The 13,367-nt window shown below is 41.6% G+C and overlaps 1 protein-coding gene across 3 annotated transcripts in view; it reads left to right on the forward strand.

The window, feature by feature from the left end:
• Window positions 1–1,083: 1,083 nt before the first annotated feature.
• Window positions 1,084–13,367, forward strand: part of GLS (glutaminase) — a 60,697-nt gene continuing 48,413 nt past the window's right edge. For all 3 annotated transcript variants that reach the window (XM_084892127.1, XM_084892129.1, XM_084892128.1), the window contains exons 1-3: window positions 1,084–1,731; window positions 12,689–12,785; window positions 13,131–13,252. In XM_084892127.1, the coding sequence (XP_084748253.1) occupies window positions 1,328–1,731; window positions 12,689–12,785; window positions 13,131–13,252 (623 nt within the window). In that variant the 5' untranslated portion in view covers window positions 1,084–1,327. The remainder of the gene's footprint in view (window positions 1,732–12,688; window positions 12,786–13,130; window positions 13,253–13,367) is intronic.

The following is a 13,367-nucleotide window of genomic DNA, read 5'->3' on the forward strand; positions in this document are numbered from 1 at the left end:
AAGGGCACAGGCCAGAGTTGTGGGCTCGGTCCCCAGGAGGGATCATGCAGGAGGCAGCTGATCCAGGAATCCTCTCTCATCGTTGAGGTTTCTCTCTGTCCTTCTCCCTTCCTCTCTGAAATCAATAAAAATGTATTTTTAAAAATTCATCTTAAAAAAAAAAAGTCTAAAAATATATGTTTTAGATGGTTGAGCGGAGGGAATGTATAGGCTCCGGGAGGCCCTCAGAGCTCCGGATCCCGGGCTGTTCTGCTGCAGGTCCGACAGGACGGGCGGACCCGGTGGGTCCCGGCTGAGCCCACGGAGGGAACCAGAACCCGGAGGCTTCTATTCGAAAGGGACGAAGCGGCTTTTAAAACAGAAAAGCGTCATTCTCTCAAGCCAGCGAGTGTCAAGGAGGTCGCTGCTGTTCAGAAATACTTTTTGGAGATACCGGTGTACATTCTTTAAAAAAATAAATAAAAGTCACTTGGACCAGGACGGCAGCCACCTTCGGGGGCGGCCCCCCTCGCCGTCCGCCTGGCCTCGCCGCAGAACAGAGGATTTGGCTCATTTTTTCCAAAACACTTCCCAGCTGGGGAGTCGCCAGCCATGGAAACTTCCAGCAAATGCCACATTTGGGAGAGGGACCTGGCTCGTCGGGGGGCTGCCTTCGCGGGGCCGCGGCCCTCTCGGAGAGTCGCCGCACGCCCTTACCCGTCGCCAGGTCCCGCCGCCGGCCCGGCCCGCCGGCTACCGGCCCCTCGCGCCCACCCGGTCTCCGAGCCCGGGAGTCTCCTCCATGAGGACTCCCGGGCCCTCGGCTCCACAGCAGAGCAGCCTCGGGGTGCGCACAGCGAGAGGGCGGGGACGGCTCCGAGGCCGGCCGGGCTCCCAGCCTCACGCCTCCATTCCGCTCCTCTCCCCGCCTCCGGCCGCTCCGCCGCCGCCAGTGTGCGCACCGAACGCTAAGGGGAGTTTGACGGCTCCAGCTCCCAATCAGAAGAAAGGTCTGGAATTTTTAACCAATAGGAGCTGACAAAGTGGGCGTGCCCTCGGCGCGGTCCCGCCCCCGGGGAGGGAGCGCGCTATGTCCCCGGCCCCCGCCTGTACTTCAGCCTCAGTGCGCAGCCCTCGCCGGTGGGAGCAGCAGCAGCGGAGCCGGAGGCGGCCGAGTCGGTCTCGGAGGCGGCGGCTGCGGAGCGCCAACCCCACCCACGCCCACGTCGCGGGCCCTGTCCTCACTTGTCCTCTCGCCGCCCCGCGGGAGGACGGTCCCGGGAGAAGAGCGGCCGCCCACGCCCCGAGCATCTTTACCCGTCGAGCCGGCGCGGGCTGAGCGGGCGGCATGATGCGGCTCCGAGGGTCGGCGCTGCTGCGGGACCTCCTGAGGCCGCCCGCCAGCGCGGCCCTGAGGCGGGCGCAGCCCCTCGCCACGTTCCACCGGCGAGCCTGGGGTGGGGGGCCCGTGGCCGCGGGCCCCGCTGCCGCCGCGCGGCTCTGCCCGCGGTGGGGCGGGGGCGGCCGGCTGGCGGGGCCCGGCGCCCGGGGCCTGTCCAACTCGCCCTCCGAGATCCTGCGGGAGCTGGGCAAGGCGGGCGCGCAGCAGCCGCAAGACCCGCAGCCGCAGGACCCGCAGCCCGGGGCGTCGCCGCCCGCCGCCCCGCCGGCGCCCGGCCCCAAGGACGGCCCCGCGGACACGGACGCGTTCGGCCACGGCGAGGCCAAGGAGCTGGCGGCCTCCGGCGAGAGGTGAGTGTCTCCGCGAGGCGGGGCCCGCGGCCGGGCGCGGCCGGCTGCGAGGCGGGATGGGCGCGGAGGCCGGCGGAAGAGAAAGAAAGAGATGCCGGGCGGCCTGCGCCGTCTGCGCCATGTGATTAGGCCCGGCCGCGCCCCAGCCGCCGCCGCCCGCGCCCCTTCGCGGGCCCCCACTTCCCTTCCCGGCCGGGCGCCGGCCGGCCGGCCGCCCGCCCGCGGGGAGCCGCCGAGGGACCGGGGGCATGGCCTGGCGCTGCGTGTCCGCGCCCCGCGCCCCCCGGTGGGGCTGCAGCACCCGGGCTCCCGCCCAGGCTTCGCGATTGATGCCCCCGGACATCCCCGCCGGCTGACATTCAGGAGCCGGGCGTGGGACGAAGCCCAGCTCCTCCCGGACTCGTCGCTTTTCCAGGCTCCAGTGTCCTCCGCCTGCCCTCCTCCCATCGCTACCTCCATCTCTCTGGAAACCTAAGGTGGCCGAGCATTCTCGCTGTTTCCAGAGTGGAAACATTCAGGTCTGCGTGGAGCCATCTGGGGCGCCGGAAATAAGGTTTCCGAAAGGAGATTAGGGGCAAGAGGGTCATGTGGCCTAGGAGCCGGGGCTCGCGGTCCGGACCACCTGTTCGCCCTGGGGACCACCGGCGTTGGCCTGCCGGATGTGCTGCATGAGATGGGCGAGGTTTTTTTTTTTGTTTTGTTTTTTGTTTTAAAATTAAGGTTAGAGTAAGGAAGACGACATGTGGCCGGTAAAACGCTAACTGAAAAATTAAAACAGTGATAGGATGTGAGCTCATCTATACCGCCCAGCCATTTAGTCTTCAAATAAACCTGGTTTTCCTTCCCCTGTTTGGGAAGCAGTTCCCCGGGTATTTTGCCCTGTGTAACAGAAGTGGACACAACCCGTGTTTTCCCCGTGTGGTGACACATATACCTGTTTTCTTCATGCCCTGCTATTTTTCTAATACTCTACTGACATTATCTCCAGCCCCATACTACCTTAAGTCAAACTGAAAGTGTGATTCTTAATCCTTTCCATCTCAGGTCAGTCAGCTTAATGTTTCCTGTAATGGAAGCAGGCACCTTCTTAAAACATTCCAAGCTAAAGTTGTTTTCCCAAACTGGAAGAAAAATGTTATTTTTTTTTTTTTTTTAAATCACTTGATGATGGGCAAAGTCTGGTATTTCATGATGATGACGTGCTACAGAGTAGCCTTAGGACCTTGGGCACATCATTTAATACCTTCAGTTAGATGACTCACATCCCTTCAAGATCTAAAAAGCTAGACTTTTGTTAAATTTCCACCTCTTAGTTTGTGTGGTTTTTTTAAGGGACTAGAATGGGTATGCTTAATCTCATCTGATACCTTTATCATCTGGTTTACCAGACGTGTAACTACTTTAAATAGCTATACTCAAAGTCACAGAATTGCAAAATGCAATTACTGGCATTTAAAAGTTGTCTTTCAAGGCTATAGGATGGGACCTGCTTTCTATTGAAAATCCCTTCCAGTCTTATGTCTCTTCAGTGGCTTTAATATACTTTTTCAAGGAGCTTGTGTCTTCATTAACTTTGAAACCCTGGCAATGACTGAAACCCTATTTTGACTAATACCTACTGACAACCCCTTCACAAATGTCCTCCTAGTCTCCCTAGACCTCAGAGAAAATCCGCCTGGGCTAAGGTTCCATCAAGATTATTTGCTCAGATGCCCTGGAGTTTGAGTGATCAGTAAGAGAGTCTTGTTTACCTCATTTAAAAGTTTGGAGAAATAGGCCAGACGGGCTCAGGTACTATAGTTAAAGGCATACCTTGCAGACCACTGTAATAAAGCAAATGTTGCACTAACAAGCAAGTTCTAATCTTTTCGTTGGTGAAGAAATCTTTTCTTGCCTTCAGTTTGTAAAAACAAAACAAAAACAGCACCACCTCAATACCTAGTGCAATAAAGCTAAATGCAATAAAGTGAGGTATGCCTAGATCTTGAGAGTTTTCCAATCAAGGATTTCAAGAGTGAATGTCAGCTGTCTCCAGTTTACATATAAAGTGAAGAGCACTGGCTTGAGATCGTGGAAAAGATTTTTTTTTATCTGGTTAAAGATCCTATTTTCTGAATGTTCTGGTTTCCAATTGTAGCTTTCCTCCTTTCCCTTTGCCTTATTCTGGGAGGCTTCCCGTTGATTTTGTTATCCTTTCTGGTGCTCAGCTTCCAAAGCATAGGTCATCCCTCCAGCTGCAAACCACCTGGAATGCCAGTCCTCACTCAGGACTGCCAGGTTTTATGGAGGGTTATTAAAAGAAATAGCCAAGTGAAAAGCGAGTTAACGTTTTGTAAAGGGCTTCCTTAGAACAGTGTTTGGCATGTGTTGTATACAACATAACTGTTTATTCAACAGAATGAAATTGCTTGTTCATTGTACAACCTGACAAGGACATTGGCCTTTGAATTTTTGGACTACTTTTAAATATCTCATGGAAAATGGAATGATCTTTTCTCAGTTTTCCAAGTAGTGCTCTTATTTAATTTTGTTACTGTCATTCTCTTATTTTGAAAACTACTTTACTTGGCTCTCGTTTTTTAAGTTGTTGCTTGTTTCCTGCCTCTCTGGGTTTGCTCACTGGGTAAGCCCTGAGCCTGGGGCCTTGGCTGCTTTGCTGTTTGTCTACCTTCTCAAGAACATACCCTTTCTCAGCTTTGACACATCATCTTCGTGTAGGTAATACCATCTCTCCTCCAAGCTGTTCTCTCACATTTACCTCCACAGAGCAGACGACTTCAAATTGAAAATCTGTACCCTCGCATCCATTCTTTTGTCTCATTTCAACCTATTTTGCATGCTGTTTCTAGAATAATTATAGACTTTTAATTTAAAAAAGTCACTGTCCTTTCAGAAAACCAATATGGACTGGAATGAGTGTTAAAAGTCACAGAGCATGCTATCGTATTAAAGATGCTTCATTAACCTTTATACCAATGCTTGTCCAACGTGGTCATTTTTATCACAGTGTTTCTTTGTTAAGCGTGCCATGCTTCCTTTCTATGAAGCCTAGAAGTGTGTATATTCTAGGTCCCTGGGAAGGATTTGCAAGTGAGAACAGGGCATTTTAAGTTACTTTTTGTTGAGCAATTTATTTTTTAATTAGAAAGGAAAAGAGATATAACAGAAGGACCAGGCTGGGAAAATATCACAAGTATGCTCTTTAGAAAATAGGTAATTCAGACAGGGTACAACTTTGAAAGTATTCCATTAAAATACCAGTGAGATCATTTTTACTCTATCAGATTGGCAGACTTGTTAAGTTAAATCAAGTGATGCAAAGATTATGGGAAATAGGAACTCTTATGTTGCTGGTAGAAGTATAAATTAATTAGTTCAGCTATTTCGGAGGGCAGTTTGGTAGTATCTTGTTAAAAATTACGTACCTATGTGCAATAATTGCATGTTTGCTCATCTGTACAAAGTCACGGCACTTCAAAAATATTTTAAAAATTGGAATAATTAAAAATACTATATTAAAAAGTGAAAGTGACAGCAAAAGTGATTTCCTCTGTCTTCAGATACTGTGATTTTGTTTTGGAAATTCATATTTAAAAAAAAACACGTTTGATTTCAGAGAGAAACATCAATGATGAGGGAGAATCATTGATTGGTTGTCTCCTGCACGCCCCCTACTGGGGAACAAGCCAGCATCCTGGACCTGTGCTCTGACCAGAATCAGACAGAGATCTGGTTTATAGGTAGCTGCCCAACCATCGAGCAACACTGGCCAGGCTGGAAGTTCATATTTTTAATAAATGGAAAGCAAAGGCCCTAGGATCATTATATTCTATTGAGGATTGAATTTCGAAGTAAGGTTAAATACTTATGCATTGAATAAATATTGAATTAGGTCTATAGAACAATACTGATAATAAAGTTGAGATGATATTTAGCAGATATAGATAATATATTTTGGAATTTTAAAAAACCATCTGTTGACATAGATGACAAATTCTATTATGATCGTTTAATTATTTGCTTTTTTTGTAAAAGGGAACATATTTTCAGTTCACAAGCTAAAATCAAATTGAAAGTACTTGAGATTAAATATTTTTTTCACTGAACCTCAGTCATTTTATTTGTGATTTATTCTACTAAAAATTGTTACTGGTTATCAGTGAGCTTAAGTTTTGTTTTAATGGCATCATCACATATAACATTTTTTGCTGCCTAATGTTTACATTAAACCACACATCCAGTTAGCCATGGATATATCAGTATACGATCTGTAATTAACAAACTACATGTTACTAATTAATGTTTAGGTGAAGTTCACTGATAGAGAGCGTGAATTAGACCCTGAAATTTAGTCTCCTTGAATTTTAACTTCTAGTTTCCAGGCTTTACTGTTTTACAAAGATTCTGTGTACTTCAGAATCAAGTAATTCAGGATAGGACTACCAAATAGAATTTAATCTTTGTGTGTGTGTGAGGCAGTATGTAGGGAAAGTAATTGGGGAGTAGGGCATTATTTTAGTTTGGAAGAAATAAAGGTCACCTTGAAGACAAATTTGTTGCATATATTTGTGGGTTACTTTGAGATTTACAAAGTTATTTGAAACCAGTAAAAAGCCTCACCACTACTTCCTTCTTACAGTATTGAGGTAAAGTAAAATTATGTCTATAGAAACAAAGTCTAGTTGTAGAATTTGCATTCTTTAAGGAGCTCAATCTTTAAATTCTATTTAAACCAAGGAGTTGCCCATCATTTTCTAAAAATTTGTCTTTATTGTTGAAAATATTGTAGATGTCCTCTTCCCCCCCCCCCCCCCATGATCCCTTGTCTGTGCCTTTTCACCCTTTAAGTCATTTGCTATTAAGAGGAATGCTTATCCAGTCACCATGGCTCAGGGGTTGAGCCTATGAAACAGGAGGTCACAGCTTGATTCCTGGTTGGGGCGCATACCTGGGTTGTGTACTGGATCCTCAGTGTGGGGTGTGCAGGAGGCAGCTGATCAATGATTCTCATCATTTATGTTTTTATCTCTCTCTAAAATCAATAAGAATCTATTTTTTTAAAAGAGGAATTCCTAAGAAAGCCTAATGAAATTACATATTAACAAAAATAGTTACTAATAATTGATATCTCTAAGTGAGATAAAGCACTTAAGGTAGAGAGACTGTCAGTACGATGTTATCCTGAATTCGACAAAGGTGTAAAATTGCTTTGGTTATGAAACAGTGCATATGAGTCATTGCTGCACTTGTGATTTTTCTGACCACCTACAGTGGTAGCAGAAAAATGTTAATGTAAGCTTGGCTTCCTTTGGGAAGGATCTCTGGTTGGTATGTAACATTATTGCTTACTAAAATGTTTATAGTGAAAATGCTAATTTTAAAACAGAACTATTGATATTGCATAATGAATAAAAAGTTAGTAGCCTTCAGGATTTAGGAATATTTTTTGCATACTAATTTCTGGTGCAGGCCAAAGAAAATTTTAAAGTTGTCATGTTGCTGAAACCGGTTTGGCTCAATGGATAGAGCGTTGGCTTGTGGACTGAAAGGTCCCAGGTTCGATTGCGGTCAAGGGCATGTACCTTGGTTGTATGTACCAAGGGCATGTACCAGTGGGGGTGTGCAGGAGGCAGCTGATCGATGTTTCTCTCTCATCGATATTTCTGACTCTCTATCCCTCTCCCTTCCTCTCTGTAAAAAAATCAATAAAATGTATTAAAAAAATAAAGATGTCATGTTGCTGAGGTTATTTTGAATGACATAAATAGATTCCTCCTGGTCAGAGTTATTGAAAGAGTACAGACTTTCTGAACAATAGTTTTTAAACTGTATGAAGAACTTTAAATATATTCATACCTTTTTAGGACTTTATGGTAGCAAAGTAAGCTGAGGTATAGGAAGAATTATTTACTAATATTTTGGCACAGTATTATGCATATTGGAGAAACACGGGGAAAACCTGTGTTCCACATTAGTGGAGTTAAATTATGGTACATCCACATGCCTCCCTCTGCCCCTTCCACTGTTAGACTTAAAGCTGTGTATGTGGACAAATGGCCATCTGCTGATAGAACAGCCTGGTTATTTCCTCACTGAAAGCTGGCTTTTGCTCTTCTTTGGCTTGCTCTTGAATACATTTCAATAAAGTCCAATCAGAACAGCAGCCCTAATTTAATTTAATCTCATCCTCACTTTGTACAGGACGCAGTTTAAACAAGACAGAAAAATTTAATCGGGTAACATTTTCAAGGGTAAAACTGGATTTTTGTCAAGGAAGCTGTAGGCTTAGGGCAGCTGCCCACCATGGCCTGCTTTTCTTTAGGCCTCCCCACGTGGTTCCTTCTGGACTGGTGAGGCCCACCATGCGCCCCTGAGTTTGTCAGGCTTAGTGTGTGGCTCCTTTTGTCCACACACAGAGGGTAGAATCTAGAACTTTGAACCAAGGACCAGCTTTGCAGGACTAATTCTGGCCAAACCACTTGTGTGTGATGTTGGACATGCTGCTTGACTTTGAGACTGTCCTATCTGTTAATTGGGGACAGTTTTACCCAGCTTGCTTTACTGTTGAAGGGTTTTAAGATAAAAGAACAGAAAAGTCCTTTTAAAAAAATCTGTTAGCCGAAACCAGTTTGGCTCAGTGGATAGAGCTTGGCCTTACTAGGCGCCAGTGAAGTACTTTTCAGTGATTCGATAGTTCCTTTATTATAGTTCCTCCTTATGTACGTACGTGTTCTACTTCCCTTAGCTTGTAAGCAGCAATTAATAACACTCTACATTTCATGGATGGCAGTTAAATACATGGGAATTTTTTCACTTTTTAACAAAAATCATTTGTTATTTTAGGCAGGTATTTTGTGAGGGGAAAGTAGGGAAAGGAATGGAAAAAAGAAGGAACAAAGTGATGGATGTTGAATGGATCTTAAAGGGAGTGAGGGGGAGTAAAAGAAAAAGAATAAAAAGGTATGAAATGGGCCTTTCTTTGGGTTTATTAATCTATGTATATCTTATTTTAGTTTCTGAGTGTCATAACCATTTTATGTTTTTCCCTAGGGTATTTGGAGGGATCACTCGGGTTTATTAATAATGATGTTAGTTTGAAAGCCTGCTATAATCTTTTTTGTCATTAAAATTTAAAGACTTCTCAAAGGATTTTCTACTTAATATATGTTACTGAATACTACGTTTTTAGTTTTTGAATTTTAATAGCAAATTATGTTATTGTGAAGTGTTGCTACAAAGCCATGTTCAATTTAGGGAGAAAAAAGTGATAAGAAAGGTATTTGTAGTAATTTCTACCTGGTTGAAAGTTTGGTGAGAATCTGTACTTTGATTTGTTCACCAGATTGTTGAAGCTAACAGTCTCTGATCAGGCTCTGAGCTTTTAAAGGCCTACATAGGTAATGAGGGAGAAAAAAAGGAAAGGAATGAAAAGGTATGAAACAGGATTTTTCTTTGGATTTATTAATTTGTACATCCTATTGTAGTTTCTGAGTGTCATAAACTAATTTTTATTTTTTAATTAATTTTGACCATTTATTTTGTGAGGTATTTTTAAAAGATGATTTAGATCTCCCCTGTGGATAAAAATTAGTCTCTTCCTTAAAAGCAAGTAAAAATTTACTTCTTTTGGTAGGGAATAACATGATCACATTAATTTTTTTGCACTATGGTACCATAAGGTAAGAAGTATATTTTATTGATTTCTTTTTTACAGAGAGGGACAGAGAGTTAGAAACATCAATGACAGAGAAATGTCGATCAGCTGCCTCCTGCACACTCCCCACTGGGGATGTACTGCATGACCTTGACCAGAATCGAACTTGGGACCCTTCAGTCCACAGGCCAATGCTCTATCCACTGAGCCAAACCGGTTAGGAAAGAAGTGTATTTCTATTTTATGTTATTTATGTAGCTTTTAGTGAAAGCAAAAAACCATTTACTGATGTGATACATAGAAAGCTTATTCTGCAGTTTTTTTTTAATTACCACTGTCATTTATTTGACAAACCATTTTCTGTAAATAATCTGTGCATTATTTTTCACTGACTTTTTTGACAGCTAGCTCAATTTTCCTTTAAAAATTAAGTCATTAGTATTGTTGAACACTTCAATGGTTTTACATCAGGTTAAGACCAAGAAACATTGTACTTTATATAAGTAATAATAACTACTAAGTTTGGTAGTCAGTATATCTAGTGGTTAACGGTTTGGAATAAGAGAAACCCATCTCTGCCACTATGCAGTCTTGGGAAGTATCATATGTCTGAGCCTCTATTTCCTCATCTGAAATGAGGATAGAGCCATTCACCTTCTAACAAATAATAAATTTATTGAGCTTCTATGTACCCGGAACCATAATGTATTTTGGGTAATAATAGTACCTTTTGTCATAAAATTGTTGGAGGCATTCATTACATTAGACAGAATGCATGCTCTGAGAATTTATAACACAAAGTGATTGGTAAATGTTAGCTCTTATTTTTAAAATATCGCAAATACATTTTTAAAAGTTTTTAAGAGCCAAAATTGTTTCAGGGAATAATTATATATCCAGGATATGTCATTAAATTAGGGTATGTGTTAGCTTGTTTGTTTTTAAACGTTGGCATGAAATTCGTATATTTTAAGGTTGACTTGAAAAACTAAAAGTTGTAACATCTTTGAACACACCTATAAATTAAAATCAACTTTAACATTTTAGGAAAAACTTTATAATTGCATGTATAAATGTATATGCTTTGTGGACCAACTCCATATTCTATTGTTTTTTTAAGATAGAAATATATGGGTCACTAATAATAGGGAAGTAATTATGTTAAGTAATAACTAAATACATGTGGTCAGTCGTATTAAAGTATTGAGAACATATTTGGACACCTGGAAAAGCTTTTCTTTTTTTTTTTTCTTTTTTAAAATATGTTTTTATTGGTTTTAGAGGGTGAGAAACTTCCATGAGAGAGAACCATCAATCACCTGCCTTCAATATGCCCCCTACTGGAGAATGGAGCCCATAACCTGGGCATGTGCTCTGGAATAATGCTTAGCCAACTGAGCCATAGCAATCAGGACGAAAAGCTTCTTTTAACAGTATAAAAACACAATTTTTAAACATCCTTATGCTGTGTGATAGTTTATTTTACAAATGTAATTATAGGATTTTCCTATACCTATAATTATACCAATGGTTAGTCCTGAACTGACTTAATGTTAAGGTCTGAATTTAAGGAAAGAAGTATTCCCTCCTTTTTTTTAAAAAATATATTTTATTGATTTTTCACAGAGAGGAAGAGAGAGGGATAGAGAGTTAGAAACATCGATGAGAGAGAATCATCGATCAGCTGCCTCTTACACACCCCCTACTGGGGATGTGCCCGCAACCAAGGTACATGCCCTTGACCGGAATCGAACCCGAGACCTTTCAGTTCGCAGGCCAACGCTCTATCCACTGAGCCAAACCGGTCCCGGCTCCCTCCTTCCTTTCTAATTTTCTCTTTCTTGAAATACAGGTTAAAGTCTTTTCCAGAATATTTCATATATACACACATATAAGTATCTACACAAATGTATATATTTGACCCCCATTTTGTTAAATAGTGATGGGTGGGGAATGGCTTAATCTGCCTTAGATCTGTAATCCTTATAACATCACTATAATGCTTATGATAGAATTGTTGGGACAGAATAATGAAACATGTTATTTTCCGTTTTGGGGCTCCCCAAAAAAGACATTTATAGATTCGTTGTAGTTTATTTACTTGAAATTCGCTTTTCTTTTTCTTTTTTAACTTTATTATTGATTTGAGAGAGAGGGAGGAACACAGAGAGAGAAAACAACTTGTTCCACTTATTGATGCACTAATTGGTTGCTTCTTGTATAGTAGTTCCTGACTGGGATCAAACCCTCAACCCTGGTGTATCAGGACAAGGTTCTAATCAACTGAGCTACCTGACCAAGGCCTACTTGAAAGCTTTTCAATGATTAGGAAAAACTCTTTTCTTGTTTAAAAGTTTGATTAATCATAGCATCTTATTATATTAACTAATTAGTTAATTAAGATTTTAATGTATATTTATGGTAAAATTTTTATTCTTACAGTCTTTATGATTTGTGGCTTTTGATCTGATATGTAAGCCTAGAACACTTTAGAACTAGTAACTGTAACTACTACCATCAGTTGAGTACTTATCTCTGACAGACAGTGTTCTAAAGATATTGAATGTATGAGTCAACAATAACTCTGAGATCTCCTTTTCTCGGATGAGGAAACAGAATCACAGAGAGGTAACTCAGTTTAAGTATTATAGCCAGGATTCAAAAACTTTTGTGCTCATCTTTCCTATCCAATACATAATTTCTCTTTCCCTTAGATTTTACAATCAGGTTAAATATTTGAATAACTAGATGCCTAATGCACAAAATTCATGCAAGAGTAGGCCTGCTTTCCTCTGGCTGCCAGCACCAGCTTCCCTCTGGCACCCAGGACCTGGGCTTCACTCGCAGCCCCAGCTTCCTCTGGAAGGTTGTCCAGAAGGACGACCCGTCTAATTAGCATATTATGCTTTTGTAATAGATATGTAAATATAGTCAAATTTTTTTTTTAAAGAGCAGCATTTTGACAACTTGCCCGAACATTCGCTGAGCTCTGTAATTAATATTGGATGGTGGTTTTGTGCAGGAAGGTACACCATAACAGATGGCTAGGCATTAGCACAACTAGGAATGGTCATCAAGATTTTAAAACCTGGGATTAAAAAATATCTGTATTTAAGAATGAATTATTATTGTTTTTCAGTGTGGTTTCAGTAATACTGGTTTAATTTTGATAAATCGGCACTTAAAGTTGTCTTGATGAGATCAGTTCAGCCTGGTTCAATGAATATTTAATAATGGATATAGCTGAAATCCTTTAGAATGTTCACATGAGGATTAATTTTCTCTTCTCTTTTTCCCCTTTAGTAAAATAAAACAGGGTCTGTTACCTAGCTTGGAAGACTTGCTGTTCTATACAATTGCAGAAGGACAAGAGAAAATACCTGTTCATAAATTTATTACAGTAAGTTTTTATACTTCTCTAAAACTTGTTAAAAATCAGCAGTACTGAATCAATACAGAAATATTGAAATGTAGTCTTAAAGGTTATTTGACATGTAGATTCTGACTGACACTATTTCTCTTGTTTTCAAATTTTCATTATGCTCATTTCAAGGTTAATCAGTGAAAGAAAAAGAATGAGAAACTTATCCACAAAGTGTGTAATAGTGACACTAAAATTCCGTATACTATATATTTAGGTCCTGGGTAGAAGTGTTTTATATACAGGAATAAAAACTTGTAGTTGAAAAAAGCATATACATTATTTGCACTATATATTTACAAACTCTTATTTTTTTAAAAACAGGCACTCAAATCTACAGGATTGCGAACATCTGATCCCAGGTTGAAAGAGTGTATGGATATGTTAAGATTAACTCTTCAAACAACATCAGATGGTGTCATGCTAGACAAAGATCTTTTTAAAAAGTAAAAATTTCTGCCAAACATTTAATGGTGATTGCTATGCTATATGGTGATTTTTATTTTATAACAAAATTGCTTCGTTTAAAGCCAGTGCTTCCTGTGTAATTGAAACAAAAGG

This window comes from Pipistrellus hanaki (assembly GCF_964339955.1).
Source record: "Pipistrellus hanaki genome assembly, chromosome: 8".
Taxonomy (NCBI): domain Eukaryota; kingdom Metazoa; phylum Chordata; class Mammalia; order Chiroptera; family Vespertilionidae; genus Pipistrellus; species Pipistrellus hanaki.